Genomic DNA, 27895 nt, shown 5'->3' on the forward strand with positions numbered 1-27895 from the left:
GTAGCCACCCTTTGCCTTGATGACAGCTTTGCACTCTTGGAATTCTCTCAACCAACTTGAGATATTCACCTGGAATCCATTTCAATTAACAGATGTTAAAAGTTCATTCGTGGAATTTCTTTCCTTTGATGCATTTGAGCTAATCAGTTGAGTTGTGACAAGGTAGGGGTGGTATACAGAATATAGCCCTATTTGTTAAGACCAAATCAAAGTCCATATTATGGTAAGAACAGATCAAATAAACAAAGAGAAACGACAGACATGGTTAGTCAATTTGGAAAATGTCAAGAACTTTGAACGTTTCTTCATGTGCAGTCCCCAAAACCATCAAGCTCAATGATGAAACTGGCTCTCATGAGGACCACCACAGGAAAGGAAGACCCAGTGTTACCTCTGCTGCAGAGGATAAGTTCATTAGAGTTACCAGCCTCAAATTGCAGCCCAAATAAATGCTTCAGAGTTCAACATGCACACCAACATCATCTGTTCAGAAGAGACTGCGTGTGTCAGGCCTTCATGGTGGAATTGCTGCAAAGAAACCACTACTAAAGGACACTAATAAGAAGAGACTTGCTTGGGCCAAGAAACACAGGCATGGACATTAGACCGGTGGAAATCTGTCCTTTGATCTGATGAGTCCAAATTTGAGATTGGAACCAACAGCTGTGTCTTTGTAAGACGTTGAGTAGGAGGTGAAGCATGGTGGTGTGATGGGTGCTTTGCTGAAAACACTGTCGGTGATTTATTTAGAAGTCAAGACACACTTAACCAGCATGGCTACCACAGCATTATGCCATCCCATCTGGTTTGAGCTTAGTGGGACTATCATTTGTTTTTCAAAAGAACAATGACCCAACACACCTCCAGGATGTGTAACGGCTATTTGACCAAGAAGGAGAATGATGTGCTGCATCAGATGACTTGGCCTCTACAATCACCGGAGCTCAACCCAATTGAGATGGTTTGGGATGAGTTGGCCCGCAGAGTGACGGAAAAGCAGCCAACAAGTGCAAAGCATGTGGGAACTCCTTCAAGACAGTTGGAAAATAATTCCAGGTGAAGCTGGTTGAGAGAATGCCAAGTGTGCAAAGCTGTTAAGGCAAAGGGTGGCTACTTTGAAGAATCTCAAATATATTTTGATTTGTTTTACACTTTTGGTTACTACATGATTCCATAGGCGTGATCTCAATTTGTCTACACTATTATTTTACAATGCAGAAAATAGTAAAAATAAAGAAAAACCCTGGAATGAGCAGGTGTCCAAACTTTTGACTGGTACTGTATATTCTACGCAAATCATAAAATATGATATACCAATAGGAGCCATTTGCTCTTATCCTTACTCTAAACTGCATTGGTAGGAGCGCTTATCAGAAGTAAATAAGTGAAATCAGGTGTGTGTGTGTGATGACTCACATGGGGCGTAGAGCATCATGAGGATCGGCCTCTCCTCCCTCTTCAGAAGCTTTCTGAAGTACTGAGTGAGAAAAGTAGTGAGAAATAGTAGAACTAGTGATCTCAGAGGTCATCGTGCACAATGTGAACTGTCCTTTTCCCTCAGCATATGTGGCTTCATATGGGTCACTAAAATCAAAGCGACCTGTGTCATCTTTAAAACCAAGAGTTTGTTTTTTTCCGACATGACGCGAGTCCCTCATTAAAGACGGAAATTGTGCGTGTCTGACAAAAACGCCAAGAGTTATCATAAGAACACTAATACTGACAAACTTGCTCATCAATACACCATCAGAAGTAGACAGTGTTGGAATAGATGCCTTTGATAGAGAGAAGGAGATCAGTCTTCACTTAACAGGAGAAGAGCTCACCCTCTTCTTTAGTCATCCTTCCTCGTCACTTCCTGAAACTCTCATTCAGTAGAAACTGCTGACACCCCCAGGCATGGTACGCCACCAAGTAGGTGAGTACAAAATAGGATCTCAAGTAATCAAAATAACTTTCCTTTGTGTGTGGGTTGTGCGTAGAGCTGGGTTCTGATGGAGCGTCAGCCTCGTTGTTGGAGAGCTGTCAGAGTGCCGACTGCAGTCAGACCAACTCCCCATTAATAGATTGTGTTTGAACTCAACGGAAGTGAACTGCAGAGATGCAGCTTTCTGGTCTAGTCTACTTTTATGTGTTGTTCATATATTGATCTGTGTTGTTAGCTTAGGATGCATCAAGGTGGGAGGGTAGAGTGGACAGAATCTCTCGGCTCACAACTTTGAAGGGATGTTAAGGCATTGGTCTGTGGGTTGATGGTAATGGTAATTGAGACCTGGCTTCAAATACTATTTAGGGATTTTCAAATTGGTTTCAAAAGGCATTTAGAAGTAAGTATTTTGATATTTGAAAATACAAGTACTTGAAAATCTGAATGTATTTGGAAATACAGCTGGAAAGTTGCCATGCATTTGAAAATACAAATATTTAAATACTCCATGCATTTGAAAATACAAATATTTAAATACTCCATGCATTTGAACCCAGGTCTGTTTGTCCTAGGGGTATTTAAAATAATGTATTTGCAAATAGTAAGCCATTTAAAGGATTTTTTTATATTCTTTCAAATAGAAGTAGTTGATTTCAGCCACACTATTTGAAAATACATCGAAAAGTATTTAATACAAATATGCCTATTTTAACCCAGGTCTGCCATCTCAACCCATTTCTGTTCTGAACTGAAAATAATGTCCATATCGTGCCAGTAAAAACATGACCATGCAGATGCACCTTGTTGTAAGACAAGGTGTCGTTTCTGTACTTACTTTCTCAGTTTCTACATGAACAACATCTTTAGCTTCTGGGTTCTCCTCCCAAAGAGGGGCTCCTGTGGGGTCTTTTAAAAACGCCACCATGGACTGGAGAGAAGGAGCGCGTGAAAGAGAGAGAGAGTCTAAACAACATTTAGCATACTGTAACAGATTAACGTGATGTTAACCCAAGAGTCTAGACATAGTGCTAAACAGAGACTTTCCATCATTTATCCCAGTCTCCATATTAAACCGAACAGGAGGAGTTCTAATAGATGGCAGATGGTATTAACTTCCATCTCAATGTTCATCCATCCAGCGCAAAGAAACCATGTAAGCAATTTCCCCACGTTCATAATGAGTTTGATAAGCCTTCCAGACCAACATGAAGAGCCATATGCCTCCAGAGACAACAGAAGGTAGGACAGGAAACATTCACCCCTAACTAATACACTGCTCCTCTTCTGTTCAGACATACTTATACTGACAATGACACAGCAGTTAAATAATGAAACATATTCCTTGATTTTGAAGAATGAATTCTATAAATACCTTAGTGAGATTACCCCCATCTTAACATATCATGACCAACTAGGCTACTACTAACATGTTCAGATTATAGATGTCTATCAAAGGCCAGTCCTAATAGTGCAGACAGTACCTTTAATACAAGACGAGCAACCAGACTGACAAACGACCATCAATGTTGAGTTTAAAAGGGGGGACCCTTTACATTATGACAAGACAGCTTTCTTAATGTCCATCAGTCTTGATGTGCTCACAGGCTCATTCCCTGCCAATGGGCTGGACCAGCCAGTCCAGAGAGACATCAAGGTCAACCCCATAGCAGAGCACTCCATTACTCCAGATACTCTTATGCCAGCGCCCTGATTATAAAGCACTCATAAACCCATTGGATTATCAAGTCTTGACTAAGCAGAACTCAGTCCAATTGGCATCATCATGTAGGAAGAGAACCATGGTAATACAGAAGGAGACAATGAACCCCCATTAATTTAACCAGGAAACAAATGTTACTTGAATAATTGCAATGTTTCATATTAATTACTGTACTGTTGACTCATTAAGGAAGACGTCATTGAAATAAATACATTCTATTATGATTGAGACCTTGGGGGACAATGAGTGAGTCAGTAATTACCTTGTATGTAGCAGGCCTGTTGTATTCTGTATGGAATGTCCCATCTCTGCAAGAGACAAGCACATTGCTCAATCAGGGACGAGAAGTAGATGACTTTTTGTTTAGCATGGCATGACTCCCTAGAGAACATTTATACATGTCATTCTCTTCTGACAGGTGGCATCACTTCTCTGCGACACAAGCCCCTGGACATACAGTAAAACAATGAGGTACATGTTACCGTTGAGCTACTCACTTATAATGCAGGAGTTCTGCTCCACCACTTTTTGTGCTGGGATCTACCTTCACTTTCTTACACAGTTTACGACCCTCTGAATCCCTGAGAGAAGAGAGAGAATGAGAGAGAATGAGAGAGAAATGTTAACGACAACAATAGCTGAGGTTCCAAAGGGATATGTGGAATTAATATTCACAGCATCGAGACTTGGTAATAAGATTTCTGCAAAGACATTACTCGTCATTTAACATAAAAAATAATTCTGTCAACAAACACTCATGTCGGTGAACTGATATATCGGTCGGGCTCTAATATACAGACACTGATCTATGGAGAGGAGGTTGATTAGACTGGTGTATGTAAACACAAATCTACATAAGTACATTGAGCCTCACTTTTGTAATTGAAGAGGTACCATCTTTAGAGAAATGCACACACTCTTCCTATATATCCAGCCACCCACACATTCACAATGCAAGCACAGGTCTCTTGACAATAACTCCCCTTCTCTCCACTGACAATGAGCATGGAAATGAATTACATAAGTACACAGAGCGACAGAGAGACTGGCCATCTACCTAGAGCAGAGCTATGCCCTAAGCTAATGGAAGAGATGGAATTAAATTGCAACTCTGACAGCACAGGCCCCCCCATCAGCAAAATATATCCAGCGCTCTGTCCTTTAAGATAAAAAGAGACACCATTATTAGTGATACATATGTGGCAGAGAGCCCATTGTCTGCCAGGAGAAATTGTCTCAATGCAGAGCTGGAGCAGGAGGAAGAAGGGTATTTGTCTCTGTCAGGTGGCGATGGTAGACTTGGGACACACACCAAGTGTAATGATGAAATGGCACCCTATTCCTTATAGTGACCTACTTTTGACCAGGGCCCAGGTGCAAAGTAATGCACTACATAGGGAATAGGGTGCCATTTGGGACAATCTTATATAATGTCCTTTGGATAAGAGAGATTGGACATTAAATCTCAAGTGGTGTAATGTAGACCATTTCCCCACTCTGTGCAAACAATGCTACAGGAGGTCACCAAGTACTGCATTTCTGAGTGAGGTAGTGTTGGTGAGCTAGGGGTCCCAACCTCAGAGCAAAACTGAAGCACTGAAACATGTAAAAAAAAATCCTTGCTAGGGGGAAATGCACGTTTTAACTAATTAAAAAACAAAAATGATCTACATGATCAGTCTGAGTATAAAATAGTGGTTAATGTGAACCTAACTCAAAGCTAACAAAAACATTTTTTTTTTAAAGAAAGCAATCCAATGTTATTTGTTGCCTAGACTTTACTGCAAATGACACTCAAGTCTTAAGAAAAAAAAATACACTAATATTGAAGTTAGCCATGACATCCTTAACAGACCACACACACCTAAATATTGCACTTGGGAAAAAACATCTTAAAAGTAAAAATAGAATGTAACAAAACAGGCATTCTATTTTGCTCTATTATAGTGGCCACTATAGTAGACATCGATCAAGTCCACAGGTGTGCAAAAATAACTTTCAGAGTAAAACATGTCATAATCCCCCCTCACACATGTTACTGTCAAGTTCAACACATCTTTGGGCTACACTGCATATTATTACATTGTAGAACAGACATCCACAGGCAGAAAGTGTACAATGTGCCAGCAGAGCATGATACCCTTTGGTGGCGGCATAATTGATCTCATTCATGCAGAGAGTACACCTGGCATACCCCTTTTAATCCAGTGTATTGAAAAAGTGAGAAAGAATATGATGTTCCTTTCACCTCCACTATATATATAGTGGCATCCAGCTCAAGCCAGGCCCAGCTACACTTGATACCTGATTCCACTTGTTTATCGGTGTCCACCCCACGGGACAGTTGAGCTAACATGCGCTAATGGGATTAGCATGATGTTTTAAGTACCAAGAAAATTTGACATATACATATCTGATATGGGCAGAAAGCTTAGATTCTTGTTAATCTAACTGCACTGTCCAATTTACAGTAGCTAGCAAGGTGAAAGAATACCATGATATTGTTTGAGGAGAGTGCACAGTACGAACTTGAAAATGTAGCAGAGCTGGAGCAGGAGACCCTAATAAACCAATTAGGCACTCTTGATAGAACATTTTGAACAGACATGCAATGTTTCATTGGATCAGTCTAAAATGTTGCACATACACTGCTGCCCTCTAGTGGCCAAAATCTAAATATTGCCATGCATTTGTGCCTTGAATATTGCATTTTAAAGATTTAAAAATAAAAAAAAATAAAAATGTCTCCCTTTGAAAAATAACCACATACTGTAGAGGGAAAACAGTAGGTAACTAGTTTACTAGCTAACGAACTAACATTGCACACAGATTGCCAGGGTCCAGTAAGCAACTAACACTTTATAACTTGGGGAAAGGCAAGGAGACGTATAACAGCTAATATTATAGCGAATTGGTTAGGTTACTAATATTAGAATGTCAGATGAACTAACGTTAGCTGTGACTTTATTAGCCAGCTAATTTTCACACCGTAAACTCAATTATTTTTGATCCGTTAACTTCTTATGGCTGGGGGCGCTATTTTCACAGTCGGATGAAAAGCTTGCCCAGAGTAAACGGCCTGCTACTCAGYACCAGAAGCTAAGATATGCATATAATTATTAGATTTGGATAGAAAACACTCTGAAGTTTCTAAAACTGTTTGAATGATGTCTGAGTATAACAGAACTTATGGCAGGCAAAAACCTGAGAAAATCCAAACAGGAAGTGGGACATTGAGGTTTGTAGGTTAAGTCTTTGCCTATCCAAGATAGTGTAACTTTGGTCTGATTGCACTTCCTAAGGCTAGATGTCAACAGTCTTTAGAACCTTGTTTCAGGCTTCTACTGTGAAAGGGGAGCGAATAAGAGCTGTTTGACTAAGGGGTCTGGCAGAATGCCATGAGCTAAGTCAGGCGTGCGGCCGTGAGAGCGAGCTCTGTTCCTTTTCATTTCTAAAGACAAAGGAATTGTCCGGTTGAAACATTGAAGATTTATGATAAAAACATCCTAAAGATTGATTCTATACATCGTTTGACATGTTTCTACGAACTGTAATAGAACTTTTGACTTTGTCTGGACTTAGTGCTCACGAACGAAAAGGTGGTATTTGGACAGAAATGGACTTTATCGAACAAACATTTGTGGAACTGGGATTCCTGGGAGTGCATTCCGATGAAGATCAAAGGTAACTGAATATTTATAATACCATTTCTGACTTTTGTTGACTCCACAACATGGCGGGTATCTGTATGGCTTGTTTTGGTGCCTGAGCGCTGTACTCAGATTATTGCATGGTGTGCTTTTGCCATAAAGCTTTTGAAATCTGACACAGCGGTTGCATTAAGGAGAAGTATATCTTTAATTCCATGCTTATATGTATTTGTATTTATCAACATTTATGATGAGTATTCCTGTAAATTGATGTGGCTCTCTGCAAAACCACCGGATGTTTTGGAGGCAAAACATTACTGAACATAACGCGCCAATGTAAACAAATATGAACTTTACCGAACAAAACATACATGCATTGTGTAACATGACGTCCTATGAGTGCCATCTGATGAAGATCAAAGGTTAGTGATTAATTTCTCTATTTCTGCTTTTTGTGACTCATCTCTTTGGCTGGAAAATGGCTGTGTTTGTGACTAGGCGCTGACCTAACATAATCAGATGGTGCTTTCGTCGTAAAGCCTTTTTGAAATCAGACACTGGTGTGATTAACAAGATTCTTTAAAATGGTGTATAATACTTGTATGTTTTAGAAATTTTAATTATGAGATTTGATTTCTGGCGCCCTGCACTTTCACTGGCTGTTGTCAAATCGATCCCGTTAACGGGATTTCACACGTAAGAAGTTGGCTAATGTTGCTCAACATTTCTCTGGCTAGCTAACAGAATTCGATCCAGCTAGCAAGATACTTAACAATGCTAACACACTGTCTCCCTCACCTCAAACTTTCCAAGTGCCAGAAGTTTTTCGGTTACAGCTCATAAAGTACGCTTCATCTTCTCACCCACGTCTCCGTGGTCAGGCTTCTCACCTACCTCTTCATTACCGTTCAGGGGACGCGCTGCTGTAACTGGCAAACTGCCTCTCCACTCTCTCTCAGGTCCTGTCATCTGGTGAGTGTGTCATCATGGGCTTTCATCCCTCTGTTGGCATGGGCCACCGTTCTCATACTGACACTCGTGAGGAGGTCTCTCTCCCTGTCCAAGCGCTCAGCTAAGCTTTGTTTTGGACCTGGTCCATTGGAGAAGGTGGGAAAACCATAGCCAGTCTTTCCAGATCTGGTGCGGATGCTGTAACTAGCAAATTGGTTGTCACTTCTCTTCAGTTGCGTGCTGCATTCTGTTATGTGAATGATTGGCTGAGCCTTGGATACAGACAGTATTTCTCCAAACAAGCATCACTCGTTCGCTTACAGCCAGTAGTGATCCCAAGCCCACCTACCCAAACTTCTCATCAGACCTATACGAATCACATAGGTGACCTATTTTGGATTCAGAACATCATTTTGCAGAAAGGTGACTAGTTTGCCTCTCAGTTGAGGTGTCACTACAGACCTAGGTTCGATCCCATGCTGTGTCACAACCAACCGTGATCAGGAGTCCCATAGGGCGGTGCACAATTGGCCCAGCGTTGTCCAGGTTAGGGGAGGGTTTGGCCGGGGGAGCTTTACTTATGTCGCTCTAGCGACTCATTTTGGTGGGCCATGCGCCTGCAGGCTGACTTCAATCATCAGTTGGACGGTGTTTCCTCCGGCACATTGGTGCAGCTGGCTTCCGGGTTAAGCGGGCGGGTGTCAAGAAGCGGTTTGGTGGGTCATGTTTCGGGGACGTATGATTCGACCTTCGCCTCTCCGAGCCCGGTGGGGAGTTACAGCAATGAGACAATATCGTAATTGGAAATCACAAAATTGGGGAGAAAAATAATTTTTAAAGTATAATTTAAAAAGCCCTTTGTTTCAACCCATCGGCGTCGTCACAGCAATCAGATTGACTCACTGACCAATCAAAACCCCCAGCTGGTGGGAAAGATTTGGCGAAGCTCAGCAGGTCCACCCACAACCAGGAATCCAGGACTCATGCCATGTCACTCACTGATAATGGTGATTTAGTGTAGCCCCCCCCCCCAGGTGCATCATAGAGAGAGTCAAGTCAATTACACAGACAACAGGGTGTTGGTTGGAAGAGGGAACACAGTGGGTGTTGGGAGGAGGAAGAGGCAAGAGGGAGAGTGGTGGGAAGTTATGGGGTGTTAATAAAAGGTGACATTCCTTGAAAAGTTGTAAGTGATGAGGGAACTGTCAGCAATTCACCTCCAGAGGTGAAATCAAATTGATAGGTAAGAGACAAGTACTACAGAAAAGTAAGCCCAGTGGGCAAAACTACTTGTGGCTTTCCTGCTGGGAAGAGCCTTCAGGATACCATTTAGTCTGATTGTACACCAAGCAGTCAGAGATTGATTAGCCCATTAACAAAAACAACAAACTAGTCATTTTGTTACAAATCTTCTTGTTTTATCAGCAGCGTCTGTAGTCTGGCATCCATGCCTGACCTGGCACTGTCTCCTGCCCAGTTCCTCTGACATCACTGTTGGCCATCTCTCAGGTCCTGTCATCTGGTGAGTGTGTCATCCTGGGCTTTCATCCCCCTGTTGGCATGGGCCACCATTCTCATACTGACACTCGTGAGGAGGTCTCTCTTCCTGTCCAAGCGCTCAGCTAAGCTTTGTTTTGGACCTGGTCCAGTGGAGAACTGGAGGTGGGAAAACCATAGCCAGTCGCCAGACTCACAATGCTAAGCTAGCAGCTGGCACTGCATCACCTATGTGACTGAACAGCAGCAAAGAAGCATGTCATCTAAGGCCCCGAAAAGGGTCTCTGGCACAGGTATATGTACAGTAATTTCTGCGGATCTTCAGGAGATTTCACACCTTTCAGTATTTTAGATTCTTTGGAGTGGACTGATGGTTGAGATGAGTGGGGAGAGAGGGAGATACAGAGAGTAGTGGGCAGGATTCGTACCCTCGCTGAAGGTAATATACTGTATACAGTATGTGCTGCAGGCGGCAGTGTTAACCATTAGACCAGCCTCAGGCACCACACCCTTCAGTATTAAGGCATACGGTGGAGAAAGAGGGTTGACAGTAGATTTACTGCAGGGAAAAGAAGAAAAAAAATCTACTTGTAAATATTTCTAGGTCTATATAAAAACAGCTGACCAGGCTACAATGTTCTTAGACACTTTTCCTTATTCATCATCCATCTTGGACAGGTTTGAGAGAAACTTTGAGGGACGCTTTAAGTGGTAGGTGTCAGAGGGGTGATCTTTATTCTTTTGTAGTCCTGTTTGAAGACTTTTCGCCCGAGCAACAGAAATGGCTCAAGTAGTTGAGGTTGACAGGTATAAAAATAAAACACGGGAACATAAAATGGAAGGAAATCATGTAGGGTAGAGGTCGGATCACGCAGGGGGGAAAAGTGAAAGAAATGTTTAAGGAAAACAATTCTTCTAGTGTGTGTCTTGGGAACGTGGTGGATCCTCCCGGTATGAACACTTTCAGAGACTTAGTTTCAAATGGTTAATCTGACCAGACCTGACAGGTCTATTGCATGGGCTTCAGGAAGACAGGGACGGGAAAGCGTGTTCTGAACAGTGCCTATAACTCATTCATACAACACACACAAATGTAGGGTCTGAAAAGCAGTTTCCTTATTGCTATCTGCCATAGAGCCCTCAGCAGAATGAGGATATGGAGAAAGAGACTCCCTATTTTAATGAGCATAACTATTCTCTAATCTCCACTGTGACTTCAGGAGGATGTGCCAGGGAGAGATGATGGCATAGGTAGAAAGAGATTTAACACGAGCGCATTCAGCTGGCCTAGGCTTCAATAGCTGCTATCGATTACTTAGTCCAGGCCTGTCTCACTGTGCTATTACAAGGCAGCCATATAAAGAGGGTTTTACGGCTTCATTCCTATAGCTATACATCTGAGCTGGGAGGAATGACTCAACATTTTTCTAACCTAAAATGTTATTCAGAAGCATAATGGGACATGGACATTTTTCATAACCTAAAACGCTTCTTGGAAATCTCTTAGAAGCTATATACTAGGGATTCACGATATATCAGTGAACTTATCAGAATCGAACGATATTAGCTAAAAATAACAACATCGGCATTGGCCCGATGTCTAGTTTAACGCCGATGTCAAAGCTGACATTCATACCGATAACGTAGGTACATGACGCCACGTAAAATGTAGCACTACACAGCATTCCTAACCTAGCCCACAATGTCTGCTGTGTGGATCGAGCAGTCAACAAGTCGAGCAGTCATTTGAAAAAGTAAGAACACTTCAGCGAGACAACTCAAAGGCAAAATCCATTAAGGCCAAGATAATGGAATTCATTGCCCTTGACAATCAACCATTCGCTGTCGTGGGTGATGTTGGCTTTCGCCGACTCGTCGAGCACTGGTACGCACTACCAAGTGCGCTATTTTTCAGATGTCGCCCTACCGGATTTAAACAATAGCATCACTGCTAAATAAATAAATCCACTTTTTTTGGTGTCACTGCTATTAGCTTCACAACTGACATTTGGACCAGTGATATCAGCCCCATGAGCATGCCGAGTCTCCTCAGTACAAAGTCCCACTGTGCAAAGTCGTATTGCATGCTCATGAATGTGCTGGTTGTCATTTCAATGGCATTTCAGAACACGTTTTAAAACATGCACACTAGCTAGCTCCATTCGAACAACTGAAGTGAGAAATAAGCTCATCAACTGCACCTGCAGCAGACGTGATACCCTCTGTCATGGCATTGAAACGCCTGCTTAACAAAACTGCCGACAGGCTGTGAACAAGCGATTCGGTTGCATTCTCTTTACTGCGTCGCCACCATGCTCGATGCTATGTACAAGCACCGATACGTCAATGCAGACAACAGGGTTAACTTGAAATGTTACATACACAGCTGGACAATATGGAAACGGACAGTGAACACAGAGGAAGAGAGGCCAAGGACAGGCAGAGCTGAAACTTCACTGCTTGACATGTATGATGAAATTCTGGCTGAGACTGAACGTAACAGCACAGCAAGTTAGTGAAAGAAATAAGTTTTGATTATGTTTTACTGGTAATGGAGACATACATAAATGCCAACAAAATAACTTTGGTCAGTGGTGTGTAACCTTTATTTAACTAGGCAAGTCAGTTAACAAATTCTTATTTACAATGACGGCCTACCCCGGACGATGCTGGGCCAATTGTGCGCCACCATATGGGACTCCCAATCACGACCGGAGGTTATACAGCCTGGATTTGAACCAGGGACTGTAGTAACGTCTCTTGCACTGAGATGCAGTGCATTAGACAGCTACATCCGTGTGTATGTGTTATCTATAACTGTACAAGAATGCTTAAAAGGCTGCAATTTTTTAAAATAAAATTAAAATCGGTATTGATTTTCTTGGCAAGGAAAATATCAGATATCGGTGCATCACTACTATATAACATGTGTGACACATGGAATAGCATGCATTAATACATTAGTCAATCAACCAATCTTGTACTTACCCACAGTTGACCCAGGCGATGGTGCCCTGTCCTTTGATGACCTGGGCCACGTCAGATAGCAGCTTGAACTTAGAGTCCCCGGAGGTAGCTGTTTACACACACGATAAGAGGGGTGGAGTTATATATTTCACAAAAACACAATTCAGTTTTACTACTCAGGTCACCTTATAAGACACAGTAAACAGGTTATAATTAGGTTTGCAATTCTGTTCTAACTTTCTCTCAAAATCATGGTTGTAGGATTCCGGATTTCCTGCCCATTCCTTACAGAATCCGGGAAACTTCCAACCAGGGTTAATGGAAAACCTGGGAAAGTTTCTGGAATTTTGAAACCCTAGTTAGAATTCAATGAAGGTTGGAGTCAGAGGTCATAACACTAAAAACATGGACTGTGAACTCATACATCACAAGGGTACTGTATCCATGAACATTACCCTAGTGTTACTTAATAGACCTAGTCTCTGGGAGAGCATAATCTATGATTCACACGGTCTACACATTACCTAACAGAGTCCTCACTAAACTACTTCCACCATGTTATAAAAATAAAAAAAATCATAAACACATCATAGTCCAAGGCCTAGTGAGAAACCATCAAATAATAAAATGCATTACAACATTACACAATGTCCTTTGAGATACAATGTGGATTCAGAGACAAAACATACATTTTACAACCGCAACACTTGTAGTGTTGGACACCTCTATTTTGGGGCATTGCCATGGTCCTCTGGAGGTCCTGAATCACACCAGGTTGGTTGGTGGTAATACAAACATTGGGCATTGATGTTAGAGATCACCATATATGTTGAGTTCAAATTGCTTGCAGATTCAAGTTACTGGAGAGACTTTTCCTCAAGTTGGTGGTGGGGTCTCAGAAAAGTTGATGGGCAGATGGGAAGCGCGAGAACACTTGTCTGTCACAGATACTTCTGGAGCTTTTTGGGCCCCTCTTGTGAAGGAACCAAGTAATGCGCCAGTGGCGGTCAGGGAGAAGATCCGACAGCAGGAAATGAAGTGAGTAAACATTCCTAAACCGTCGGAGAATGCCAGAACGCAACGCCACAGTAACGGCAAGCAATCTATCCCAGGGGGACGTTCGATATGTGCAAGTCTTATCCAATGACCTAACACTGGCTGAATGATGAAGCAAATAGATTTGGAGTGGAGCCGTACACACACGACACACAAAATTCATGGGAGCGGTGGGGCCTTGAGACGTAGGTTGTTTATGAACATCAGCATAGAGCAGCACGTACTGTATGCACACTGCACTTTCTTCTGGCCTGAAATATGCTAATGAAGATGTAATTAAATGCAAGAGAGGGTGATTTCCCTAATGGCTGTCAGTGAATGTAATTCCATGGCTTCATTTGATCACATTGAGCTTTTGGGGTGTCTTTCTGTTCAGTACACTGTTCTATGTAGCACTTCCAAACCCAGGGAATAGAAGAGAACAAGATAAGCTGCAGGTCATTATAAACAAGCAGTGTGATGCATCACCACTGCCCTTCCAATGTCATTCATTTACCATTGTAAGTGACGGATTGTCAGAGATAAGAGAACACTACAGATAAGATCATACTTTAAGTCATTTACACCGAAAAATGCAGCTTGGGGACCATATTCACGAAGCATCTCAGAGTAGTGCTGATCTAGGATCACTGTAGCCTAGATCATAATGAATAAGATTACATGGAGCTGATCCTAAATCAGCACTCCTATTCTGAGAGGCTTTATGAGTACAAAGACTTTTTTTTGTTTTGTCTAAAGGCCTAAAGTATGCCCACTAACTCACCTGACAGGAGTGACTTAGTGTACAGCACCAGGACATTGGTTCTAACCCACCTGACTTAGTGTAGAGCACCAGGACATTAGTTCGGGTCCTCAGGAGCTTCTTTAAGTCCTTGTGGTCGCTGACCTTCTCTATCAGAGGAGAGACCTTCACCACCGCCTGCAGCACAGACACCAGGCACACCTGCAGACAGATGATAGATACTATTTTATTAATTAATTCACTATTATTTCAGAGGCCTACTCTCATTAACTCACACATTGGATGCTTCAGTGCAGAAGAATGGTCATTTTTGTGATATGAGATGGTTGACACCTCATGTGCAAGACAAAACCCTATGCATGTGGTCAGCATCAGGTGACACAAAGACCGAGTCAACTCATTGTGTGTGTGACTGAGGGTCTCAATGGTGGGTACAAACACATTAGATTATGTAAAATAGGGTCTAAAGGTACAACATATGTGAATATGAAAATCAATAGTTGGAGTTTAAATATTTTACCTAAAACCTCTTAAGGATCAGACCCTTTTTTCCCCAAATTTCACCTAAAATGACATACCCAAATCGAACTGCCTGTAGCTCAGGACTTGAAGCAAGGATATGGATATTCTAGAAACCATTTGAAAATGAAACACTTTGAAGTTTGTGGAAATGTGAAATTAAATGTAGGAGAATAACACAAAGGGTAAAAAGAAAATTGCATTTTTTTTGTACCATCATCTTTGAAATGCAAGAGAAAGGCCATAATGTATTATCCAGCCCAGACAATTTAGATTTTGGCCACTAGCAGCAGTGCAGGTGCAACATTTTAGACTGACCCAATGATCCATTGCATATCTGTTCAAAATGTATCAAGACCGCCCAAGTGGTTTATTAATAAACTTTCAAGTTCATAATCGAGTTCATAAACGCTCCTCAAACAAAAGCATGGTATCATTTCACTGTAAATTGGACAGTGCAGATTAAACAAGAATTTAAGCTTTCTGCCCATATCAGACGCGTCTATGTCCTGGGAAGTATTGTTTACTTACCTCATGCTAATCACGTTAGCCTACATTTGCTCAACCGTCCCAAGGGACACACACACGTTGCTTTGAGCACTTCACAATAACTAATACTTTTTTGCATACAGTTAAGACAAGGGACAGAACTGATATTGACGATTGAGTGTGAGAATGAGTCAGTCCTCAGCTATTTGATAGTTCAAGAGCTGCCTTCAGCTGCTGAGGCAGAACAGGCTTATTTCACAACTACATTAACATTAGACCCTTTAGAAATGTAGGAAAGGCTGGTGATGATTTCTCTCCCACACGATCACATTTCTCCAGGCTCATTTACGGCCTTACAGAGTGGGTGTGCATGGCGCATATTGTTGAGAAGATCAGAGTGAAAACTTACAAAGAGCACAATTACATTCACAGGAAATTGATGGACAGCATAGTGTTATGGTGAAATGAAAGCAGCACTATGGAGAGTGGCGGATGCGAGGTTGGGAGAGAAGGAATTACACGGACATCAGCATGGATGGAGTTACACACAGAACGAGTAGAGAATTTGCAAAAACCTTTCCTGGTACATTGACCTTGTAGTGCTCGCGGCTCACGCATCACATGCCCTGACAGCTGACAGGCAGCCAATACTGCAACAATGGCTGGGCAATCAGTGCATTGGTTGGTTTCCTTACCTAGGTACCTACTCCTTGGCTTAGGCTACATGACATAATGTCACTGTCCCGTGTCAATGTGAGCAGCATCCTAATGACTGTCTCCGCAATACACCCCCCCCCACACCTCCCTGTGATATTAGCAACATCTAGTGAACAGCAGGAAGACTGTCTCAGACTAGAGATTAGACTTCCAATCGATGGAGACAGACAGAAGAGACAGGGGGATACACTGCATGCTAGGCAGCTAATCATCCACAGCTGAAGAGGTAGCTAGGCCTAGCTCATGTCCATAGCCTCAGGGATGTTCTAGTGAGCAGAGAAAGTAATGAGGAAAAAAAAGAAAGTCCCCTTGGATGTCAGGCACTTATTTCATGTTGTGGTTGGTTATAAACACAATTTGCTTTTCATGCATTTGTATATTTCTTTCTGGTGAGTGTTTGAAGCTGAAGATCTAGGCTAGCTATTCTATACACGTGTATCATGTTTCTGAAGATATGCCTACTCCCTTTACCACACAACCTAAACTAACCCTATTGCTACACTGATTCACCAAATCACGTTGTTTTCTTGTTTGCATTCGGGCATCACAGCAACAGAGTGATGGATGTCAAACCAAAACCATTGAGTGCAAAGTTAAACCATACAACTCAATGCACAAGGATTCCTTTTAACAATGTCCACTAATCAGTGGTTGTCTGACATACATTTTAAAGTGACAAATCAGGAGTCTCAGCATCACTCTTACCATGGAATTGCCCATATAGGTCATGGCCAAAAGTTGAATGACACAAATATTAATTTTCAAATTCTGCTGCCTCAGTTTGTATGATGGCAATTTGCATATACTCCAGAATGTTATGAAGAGTGATCAGATGAATTGCAAAGTCCCTCTTTGCCATGCAAATGAACTGAATCCCCCAAAATACATTTCCACTGCATTTCAGCCCTGCCAAAAAAGGACCAGCTGACATGTCAGTGATTCTCTCGTTAACTTCTTTGGGATAGGGGGCAGTATTTTGACATCCGGATGAAAAGCATGCCCAAAGTAAACTGCCTGCTACTCAGGCCCAGAAGCTAGGATATGCATATAATTGGTAGATTTGTATAGAAAACTCTAGTTTCTAAAAAAACCGTTAAAATAATGTCTGCGAGTATAACAGAACTGAAAAGGACAAACCACCCCCCCCAGAATTCTCATCCTACCACTGATTTCAATGGCTGGCACTTTTATAACAGGGCGAAATCGTGCCCGATTGCAGTTCCTAGGGCTTCCACTAGATGTGTCTTTAGAGTTTCGGGCTGGTTTTTGGAAAAATTAGCCAGAAATTGTAGTTTTAGGTGACTCCCATTTTGGCTGTAGTGTTTCAAAGCACGTGAATGAAAGCGTGTTTTTTGGTATTTTTCTCCGGTAAAGACAACGATTCTGTCTTCAATTGTATCGTTTATTTGCATATTAGGGTACCTAATGTTTGATTATAAATGTTGATTGACTTGTTTGGATAAGTTTATTGGTAATGTTTGGGATTCATTTTGAAGGAGGGAAACCAAGTGGATTATTGACTGAAGCGCACCAGCTAAACTGAGTTATGGATATAAAATAAAAGTATATTATCGAACAAAAGAACCATTTGTAATGTAACTGGGACCTTTGAGTGCCAACAGAAGAAGATATTCAAAAGGCATATATTATATTGCTATTTCTGACTTTGGTCGCAACTCCCTGGTTGAAAATGATTTGTTATGCATTTGTGTGCTGGGCGCTGTCCTCAGATAATCGCATGGTTTGCTTCGCCGTAAAGCCTTTTTGAAATCTGACACGGCGGCTGGATTAACAAGTTAAGCTTTATTTTGATGTATTGCACTTATGATTTCATGAAAGTTTCATATTTATTGTAATTTAATTTGGCACTCTGCAATTTCACTCTAGTGTGCCACTGATTCGCAAGAAGTTACAGGAGTGAGTGTTGACGAGGACAAGGCTGGAGATCACTGTCATGCTGATTGAGTTCGAATAACAGACTGGAAGCTTCAAAAGGAGGGTGCTGCTTGGAATCATTGTTCTTCCTCTCAACCATCGTTACCTGCAAGGAAACACGTGCCGTTATCATTGCTTTACACAAAAAGGGCTTCACAGGCAAGGATATTGCTGCCAGTAAGACCTAAATCAACCATTTATCCGATCATCAAGAACTTCAGGGAGAGCGGTTCAATTGTTGTGAAGGCTTCAGGGCACCCAAGAAAGTCCAGCAAGTGCGTGGACAGTCTCCTAAAGTTGATTCAGCTGCGGGATCGGGGCACCACCAGTACAGAGCTTGCTCAGGAATGGCAGCACGCAGGTGTGAGTACATCTGCACGCACAGTGAGGCAAAGACTTGGATGGCCTGGTGTCAAGGGCAGCAAAGAAGCCACTTCTCTCCAGGAAAAACATCAGGGACAGACTAATGTTCTGCAAAACGTACAGGGATTGGACTGCTGAGGACTGGGGTAAAGTCATTTTCTCTGATGAATCCCCTTTCCGATTGTTTGGGGCATCCGGAAAAAAGCTTGTCCGGAGAAGACAAGGTGAGCGCTACCATCAGTCCTGTGTCATGCCAACAGTAAAGCATCCTGAGACCATTCATGTGTGGGGTTGCTTCTCAGCCAAGGAGTGGGCTCACTCACAATTTTGCCTAAGAACACAGCCATGAATAAAGAATGGTACCAACACATCCTCCGAGAGCAACTTCTCCCAACCATCCAGGAACAGTTTGGTGATGAACAATGCCTTTTCCAGCATGATGGAGCACCTTGCCATAAGGCAAAAATACTAAGTGGCTCAGGGAACAAAACATCGATATTTTGGGTCCATGGCCAGGAAACTCCCCAGACCTTAATCCCATTGAGAACGTGGTCAATCCTCAAGAGGTGGGTGGACAAACAACCCACAAATTCTGACAAACTCCAAGCATTGATTATGCAAGAATGTGCTGCCATCACTCAGGATGTGGCCCAGAAGTTAATTGACAGCATGCCAGGACACATTTTAGAGGTCTTGAAAAAGGGTCAACACTGCAAATTGACTCTTTGCATCACCTTCATGTAATTGTCAATAAAAGCCTTTGACACTTATGAAATGGTTGTAATTACACTTCAGTATTCCATAGTAACATCTGCCAAAAATATCTAAAGACACTGAAGCAGCAAACTTTGTGGAAGTCAATATTTGTGTCTGAATTGAATTGAAAAAAATTGAAAAAAAAACAAAAAACATATTTGGTAATGCTGAGTGCAAAAGACAAAGGTCACTAATCTCACAGAATATTGTGAACTGATGGCGCCGGAAGATGGCAGCCGTTGTCTAATGTGTTTTTTTTTTTTTTTTACGGTGGAAGAAACATCTCAGGACAGCGATCACTCACCTCAGATTAGACAAAGATTCTCTTCAACAAGCAGGACGCACAGGATGTACTTCAGACACCCGACAAGGCCAAAAGCCATCATTGGCAGGAGAAAGAGACGCAGGTATAGAGGACACAGGGCGGGGTGCCATGTAAGGATCAACGGACGGCGAGTGGGAAATCTGCCTTTACCATCAATATTACTTGCCAACGTACAATCATTGGATGAGGTACGATCACGAACAGCCTACCAACGGGACTGTAATATCTTATGTTCCACCGAATTGTGGCTGAATGACGACATGGATAACATTCAGCTGGCGGGATATACGCTGCACCGGCAAGATAGAACACCCTCCAGTAAGAAGGGGGGGGGGGGGGGGGGTCTGTGTATATTTGTAAACAGTTGGTGCACAAAATCTAAGGAAGTCTCTAGATTTCGCTAGCCTGAAGTAGAGCATCTCATGATAAGCTGTAGATCACACTATTTGCCAAGAGTTTCTATATTTTTCGCGCTGTTTATTTACTACCACAGACGGATGCTGGACTAAGATCGCACTCAGTCAACAGTGTAACAAAATAAGCAAACAGGGAAACGCACACCCAAAGGACAGTCACTCCTAGTGGCCGGGGACTTGAATGCAGGGAAACTTAAGTCCGTTTGACGCCGATTTCTTTTTACCTTTATTTAATCTTTATTTAACTAGGCAAGTCAGTTAAGAACACATTCTTATTTTCAATGACAGCCTAGGAACATAGATTTTTACCTTGTCAGCTCGGGGAACCAATCTTGCAACCTTACAGTTAACTAGTCCAATGCTCTAACACCTGATTACATTGCACTCCACGAGGAGCCTGCTGTTAGCGAATGCAGTAAGCTAAGGTAAGTTGCTAGCTAGCATTAAACTTATCTTATAAAAAAAAAATCAATGACTGTCTTGCTCCAATGTGTACTTAAACCATAAACATCAATGCCTTTCTTAAAATCAATACACAAGTATATATTTTTAAACCTGCATATTTAGCTAAAAGAAATCCAGGTTAGCAGGCAATATTAACCAGGTGAAATTGTGTCAATTCTCATGCGTTCATTGCACGCAGAGTCAGGGTATATGCAACAGTTTGGGCCGCCTGGCTCTTTGCGAACTAATTTGCCTGAATTTTTACGGAATTATGACATAACATTGAAGGTTGTGCAATGTAACAGGAATATTTAGACTCATGGATGCCACCCGTTAGATAAAATACGGAACGGAATAAACGTTTTCTTTTCAAGGTGATAGTTTCCGGATTAGTCAAAGGTATATGGTTTAGAGAGAAATAGTCGACGCGTTATAATTCCTGTAATAACTTGCGGCTGAATTTGAAAGGGGTTCCTTCGTTATTTTACCAAATAAGGTAAAAATAAGGTCAAATAAGGTCTGTGTTTTGTGCAGGCTTAAACCGCCTCGACGTTTTGATACCCGTGTAAATCTCACTAGGATAAGGTAACGTTTGTCAACATATTTTCCTAAATCCACTCTACAAATTGTTTTATCTTCGCTTATATTTAGCCAATATTGATCAGAGTTACCTTGTCCTATGGATATCTACACAGTTATAAAATTGGAACGGTGATGTAAGCCTACACGAAACACAGACCTTATTTTAAGTGAATCTAAAAATATCCTATGGAATAAATGAAGGAACCGCTTTTCAGATTTTGCTAGAAGGTGTCATGGGAATTATGACTCGCACTTTGGTTGTCAATTCTTACCATGCCCATTATTAAAATAGGATTTCCTGCATATAGAAATTAAAGTTTTTGTTTTCAACATTCACAGGTAACTTAAACTCTATTTTTATTCAAACAGTTGAGTATTTGTCTCCTAAGCAGACTCTTCAGTATCATTGTCACTTCAGAGCTGTGTGCGTGTATTATATTAAGTTAAAATGAAAGTGTTCATTGTTCATTCAGTATTGTTGCAATTGTCATTATTACAAAAATGTGTATGTGTGTGTATGAGATATATATATATATATATATATGCACACTGCTCAAAAAAATAAAGGGAACACTTAAACACAATGTAACTCAAGTCAATCACACTTCTGTGAAATCATACTGTCCACTTAGGAAGCAACACAAACAGGGGGGGACACTCTTGACCCTAACAGCTACAGACCTATATCTATCCTACCCTGCCTTTCTAAGGTCTTCGAAAGCCAAGTCAACAAACAGATTACCGACCATTTCGAATCCCACCATACCTTCTCCGCTATGCAATCTGGTTTCAGAGCTGGTCATGGGTGCACCTCACCCACGCTCAAGGTCATAAACGATATCTTAACCGCCATCGATAGGAAACAATACTGTGCAGCCGTATTCATTGACCTGGCCAAGGCTTTTGACTCTGTCAATCACCACATCCTCATCGGTAGACTCGACAGCCTTGGTTTCTCTAATGATTGCCTCGCCTGGTTCACCAACTACTTCTCTGATCGAGTTCAGTGTGTCAAATCGGAGGGTCTGTTGTCCGGGCCTCTGGCAGTCTCTATGGGGGTGCCACAGGGTTCAATTCTTGGACCGACTCTCTTCTCTGTATACATCAATGATGTCGCTCTTGCTGCTGGTGATTCTCTGATCCACCTCTACGCAGACGACACTATTCTGTATACTTCTGGCCCTTCTTTTGACACTGTGTTAACAACCCTCCAGGCGAGCTTCAATGCCATACAACTCTCCTTCCGTGGCCTCCAATTGCTCTTAAATACAAGTAAAACTAAATGCATGCTCTTCAACCGATCGCTGCCTGCACCTGCCCGCCTGTCCAACATCACTACTCTGGACGGCTCTGACTTAGAATATGTGGACAACTACAAATACCTAGGTGTCTGGTTAGACTGTAAACTCTCCTTCCAGACTCACATCAAACATCTCCAATCCAAAGTTAAATATGAAATTGGCTTCCTATTTCGCAACAAAGCATCCTTCACTCATGCTGCCAAACATACCTTGTAAAACTGACCATCCTACCATCCTTGACTTCGGTGATGTCATTTACAAAATAGCCTCCAAAACCCTACTCAATAAATTGGATGCAGTCTATCACAGTGCCATCCGGTTTGTCACCAAGGCCCTATATACTACCCACCACTGCGACCTGTACACTCTCGTTGGCTGGCCCTCGCTTCATACTCGTCGCCAAACCCACTGGCTCCAGGTCATCTACAAGACCCTGCTAGGTAAAGTCCCCCTTATCTCAGCTCGCTGGTCACATAGCAGCATCTACCTGTAGCACGCGCTCCAGCAGGTATATCTCTCTGGTCACCCCCAAAACCAATTCTTCCTTTGGCCGCCTCTCCTTCCAGTTCTCTGCTGCCAATGACTGGAACGACTACAAAAATCTCTGAAACTGGAAACACTTATCTCCCTCACTAGCTTTAAGCACCAGCTGTCAGAGCAGCTCATAGATTACTGACCTGTACATAGCCCATCTATAATTTAGCCCAAACAACTACCTCTTTACCTACTGTATTTATTATTTATTTTGCTCCTTTGCACCCCATTATTTCTATCTCTACTTTACACTTTCTTCCACTGCAAACCAACCATTCCAGTGTTTTTTTTATAATTGTTTTACTTCGCCACCATGGCCTTTTTATATTTTTATTTATTATATATTGTTTGCCTTCACCTCCCTTATCTCACCTCACTTGCTCACATTGTATATAGACTTATTTTTCACTGTATGTTTGTTTTACTCCATGTGTAACTATGTGTTGTTGTATGTGTCGAACTGCTTTGCTTTATCTTGGCCAGGTCGCAATTGTAAATGAGAACGTGTTCTCAATTTGCCTACCTGGTTAAATAAAGGTGAAATAAAAATAAATAAATCAAACAACTGATTGACAATAAATTTCACATGCTGTTGTGCAAATGGAATAGACAAAAGGTGGAAATTATAGGCAATTAGCAAGACACCCCCAATAAAGGAGTGGTTAAATAAAGGAGTGTCTGTCAGCGTAGTGTCCAGAGCATGGAGGCGCTACCAGGAGACAGGCCAGTACATCAGGAGACGTGGAGGAGGCCGTAGGAGGGCAACAACCCAGCAGCAGGACCGCTACCTCTGCCTTTGTGCAAGGAGGAGCACTGCCAGAGCCCTGCAAAATGACCTCCAGCAGGCCACAAATGTACATATATATATTTTTGATACCCGTGTAAATCTCACTAGGATAAGGTAAAGTTTTTAAAAAAATTTTTTTTTTTTTTTTATTAAATCGGCCGATTAATCGGTATCGGCTTTTTTAGTCCTCCAATAAACGGTATCGGCATTGAAAAATCATAATCGGTTGACCTCTAGTCCAAACACACCAAGACAGTCGTGAAGAGGGCACGACAAGCCTATTCCCCCTCAGGAGACTGAAAAGATGTGGCATGGGGCCTCAGACCCTCAAAAGGTTCTACAACTGCAACAGAGAGCATCCTGACTTGTTGCATTACTGCCTGGTACGGCAACGGCTCAGCCTCCGACCGCAAGGCACTACAGAGGGTAGTGCGTACGGCCCAGTACATCACTGGGGCAAAGCTGCCTGCCATCCAGGACTTCTATACCAGGCGGTGTCAGAGGAAGGCCCTAAAAATGGTCAAAGACTTCAGCCATCCCAGTCGTAGACTTCTCTCTGCTACCGCATGGCAAGCGGTACCGGAGCGCCAAGTCTAGGACCAAAAGGATCAACAGCTTTTACCCCCAAGCCATAAGACTCCTAAACAGCTAATTAAATGGCTACCCGGACTATGCATTGTGTCCCGCCAAACCTCCAACCCCTCTTTTACACTGCTGCTACTCTGTTTATCTATGCAGTCACTAATCCTACATGTACATATTACCTCAAATAACCAGTGCACCATTGACTCTGTACCGGTAACACCTGTATATAGCCTCTACTACTGTTATTTTTTACTGTTTTCTTTACTTATCTATTTGTTTACCTAATAACTATTTTTTTACTTAAACTGCACTGATGGTTAAGGGATTGTAAGCAAGCATTTCACTGTAAGGTGTAAGCATGTCACCTGTTGTCTTCAGCGCACGTGACAAATAAACTTTGATATGATCTGATTTAACATAACACATCAGGTATATCCCATTAATTCGGTTTAGTGCAGAACTATAATCTATGGCAAATCCCTTCATTATTGATCACATATGCTGTAGCTCAGCCTATCCAATAAAGATGCAATGTGCGCAGCTGTCTATTGTAGGCCTAAGTGCAGGAGCTCCTCTCCTCCCACCACAAATGGCACATTATTCCAGTTGTAGTGCCATAGATAGGGAATAGGGTAGCACTTGGGAAACCGCCAGCGCGCCTGAATACATTCAGGAAGTCCATTAGAACACTACCCACCTACCTTTATCAAAAAAAAAGTGTCACTTTACATCAGTGTAAAAAAAAAAAAAAAAACACGCTAACTAAGCAGCCAGCAGAGAGGAACCCAGCCGGTCATCTCGCTCTCTCATCGGCACTCGCTGTACCCGCCATCTGGCGTGACAAATCTACTTAATAAACAGCGTCCTGTTTTAAGTTTTGTTTTAAGGTGAGCACTGAATCAGAACAAATCAGGGGTGGGTTTGTCAAACACTCCATTTTGTCTCTGATTAATGACTCGAACAGCAGTAAAGAGAATATGTGTGTGTATGTACGTTGTGTTAGTCCCTCTGTGTGTCTCTGTGACTGTGTAGGCCTACATGTTTGTGACCATGCAAGTGTGTTTGTATGTACATGCATAGATAAGTACGTAACTACGGGCGTGCGAGATGCTAAGGACACTGCATCTAATAACACCATCTTAGCTGACATAGACACCCCCCCTCAGTGATGATAAAATGGTCTCTGATGAAACCGCTGACAGGGAGGAAACTATTGTGGCCCTTTTCAATTATCAACCATTGATTTCAGGTGATGGTTTATGATGAACACCTCTATCAATGACTGCATCCCAAATGGCACCCTATATAGTGCCCTACTTTTGACCAGATGCCTATGGGCCCTGGTCAAAAGTAGTGCACTGTATAGGGAACAAGAGCTCTAGAGGGTATAGTGGGCAACCAACCCACCATGATAGGAGGTGAAGAGGAGGAGGTCCCTCAATCCAGATTAAGGGATTTAAAAAAGAATTGCTTTGACAGGCAACTAGGCAGGGCCGCCAGAGAGACAGCCTTCAACACAGAGCAGTAGGTCAGTCTCCCTTTATCTCCCAATCATAATTTTTTGTATTTTTATTGCTACACTATATTGAACAAAAACATAAACGTAATGTGTAAAGTGTTGGTCCCATGTGCTGGAATAAAAGATCACATAAATGTTACATACAGACAAAAACCTTTTCTCAAATTTTGTGCACAAATTTGTTTACATCCCTGTTAGTGAGCATTTCTCCTTTGCCAAGATAATCCAGCCACCTGACAGGTGTGGCATATCAAGAAGCTGATTAAACAGCATGATCATTACAGGTGCACCTTGTGCTGGGGACAATAAAAGGCCACTAAAAATGTGCAGCTTTGTCACAACACCAGAAATTGGCATGCTGACTGCAGGAATGGCCACCAGAGCTGTTGCCAGAGAATTTAATGTGTATTTCTCTACCATAAGCCACCTCCAATGTCATTTTAGAGAATTTGGCAGTACGACTAACCGGCCTCACAACTGCAGACCACATGTAACCACACCAGCCCAGGACTTCCAGATCTGGCTTCTTCACGTGTGGAATCGTCTGAGACTAGCCACCTGGACAGCTGATAAAACTGAGGAGTATTTCTGTCTGTAATAAAGCCATTTTTGTGGAGTAAAATTTATTATGATTGGGAAGCCAGGCCCAGTCAGTGGGTGGGCCTATGCCCTCCCAGGCTCACCCATGGCTGCACCTCTGCCCAGTCATGTGAAATCCATAGATTAGGGCATAATGAATTTATTTTAATTGACCAATTTCCTTATATGAACTGTAACTCAGTAAAATCAATGAAATTGTTGCGTTAATATTTTGATATTGATTTTGGCACTGTTGGGTAGAACATGCAAGTTAAGCACTTCACTGTTCTTGTGCATGTGAAAATAGAACTTGAATTCACAAACACACACAATTTCCCCTACTTGCCATTACACAACAGCAGTACCCACCTTTGTTTGACATGGCAGTTACTAAACATCCAAACAGGATGCTGAACAGGAAAGGTCCATGAGCACAAGTGATTGGAATGATGTCAAAATTCAGCCATTATGTAGCCAATCAAGGGATGAGTGTTGGTAACAAAGTAAAAATGTAGGCCTAACGTAACATGTCAAATTTGTAGCAAACAAGGTTACATTTCTAGCAATCATTCCTCAAGAAATGTAGTTATACTACTAAAAGTGTAGACATATCTTAATAAATGTTCAAATGACTGGCCAACATACCCATCCATGAGTCATAATAACCCCACCTCTCGTTCAAACACATAGCTGTCTAACTGATTCCAAAGGACATTTATCAAACGTAAACAATGCACACCCCGGAAAAAAAGTAGCAACTTGTTGGGGGGGATGAACAGTAAAGCAACGGGTGGCCTTTGTCACAGTCACACTTCAAAAGAAAACCGTTTAATTTAGAAGGCTAATTTACGCATTCAGCCAAATCACAGTTCTGTTCCCAAAATCTGTGTTCCAAAATAGACAGCGCAAAAAAGACTACTGTACCTTGAAGCCAGGCAATCACATGAATAACACAACACAGAGAGACGGCCAAGGTATGCAGGACAATTAGGTAGAAAAGTAGGAATATATACCTGAATATGAATCTGCAACAATGTAAATTAAATTATTGGGTTCTATTGTAGAATATGTGGAATAATTGTCCCCCATTTTCAAGGCTCTGTTCCAGCCAGGTTAACTTTACGTCATCATAGGAATTCTATATCCATTCCCGGAAAAGGGACACTAGATGCCTGTTGTGCTGACAATCCATTCAGGAGGATCTACACGTTTTGACCAAACAATATGAAACTACAGTAAGATACTATATTCACTTGTTTTTTTTTTGGGGGGGGGGTTATTTATAAGCCTCAGGTTCAGGCTCTGATTTAAAATTGCTAGGGCTGTCAACTTTGCCTCCCTGCACGAAGACCGGGAAAAGATACATCGCAGGCTTTTGTAGATTAAATAAAACGAACAACATTTACATTCAAGCAGGTCTCTGTTTATATGACACAAAGAATGAGCACAAACAACTTACCAACAAGACGAATATGTACATGTTCAGCTCTCTCATCCTACTCCGGTAGCGGTTCCAAGAAGCCATGATGCCGTT

At 42.0% G+C, this 27895-nt stretch overlaps 1 protein-coding gene across 1 annotated transcript in view; it reads right to left on the reverse strand.

The window, feature by feature from the left end:
* The window catches only part of LOC111977187 (protein disulfide-isomerase A5-like), a 57487-nt gene extending 29592 nt beyond the window's left edge, over window positions 1–27895 (reverse strand). The window contains exons 1-7 of the mRNA XM_024006531.1: window positions 27821–27895; window positions 14582–14711; window positions 12734–12821; window positions 4145–4228; window positions 3910–3955; window positions 2763–2855; window positions 1417–1477 (exon numbers count right to left, since the gene is read on the reverse strand). Of these exons, the coding sequence (XP_023862299.1) occupies window positions 1417–1477; window positions 2763–2855; window positions 3910–3955; window positions 4145–4228; window positions 12734–12821; window positions 14582–14711; window positions 27821–27886 (568 nt within the window). The 5' untranslated portion in view covers window positions 27887–27895. The remainder of the gene's footprint in view (window positions 1–1416; window positions 1478–2762; window positions 2856–3909; window positions 3956–4144; window positions 4229–12733; window positions 12822–14581; window positions 14712–27820) is intronic.

This window comes from Salvelinus sp. IW2-2015, linkage group LG2 (assembly GCF_002910315.2).
Source record: "Salvelinus sp. IW2-2015 linkage group LG2, ASM291031v2, whole genome shotgun sequence".
NCBI classification, from domain to species: Eukaryota; Metazoa; Chordata; class Actinopteri; order Salmoniformes; family Salmonidae; genus Salvelinus; species Salvelinus sp. IW2-2015.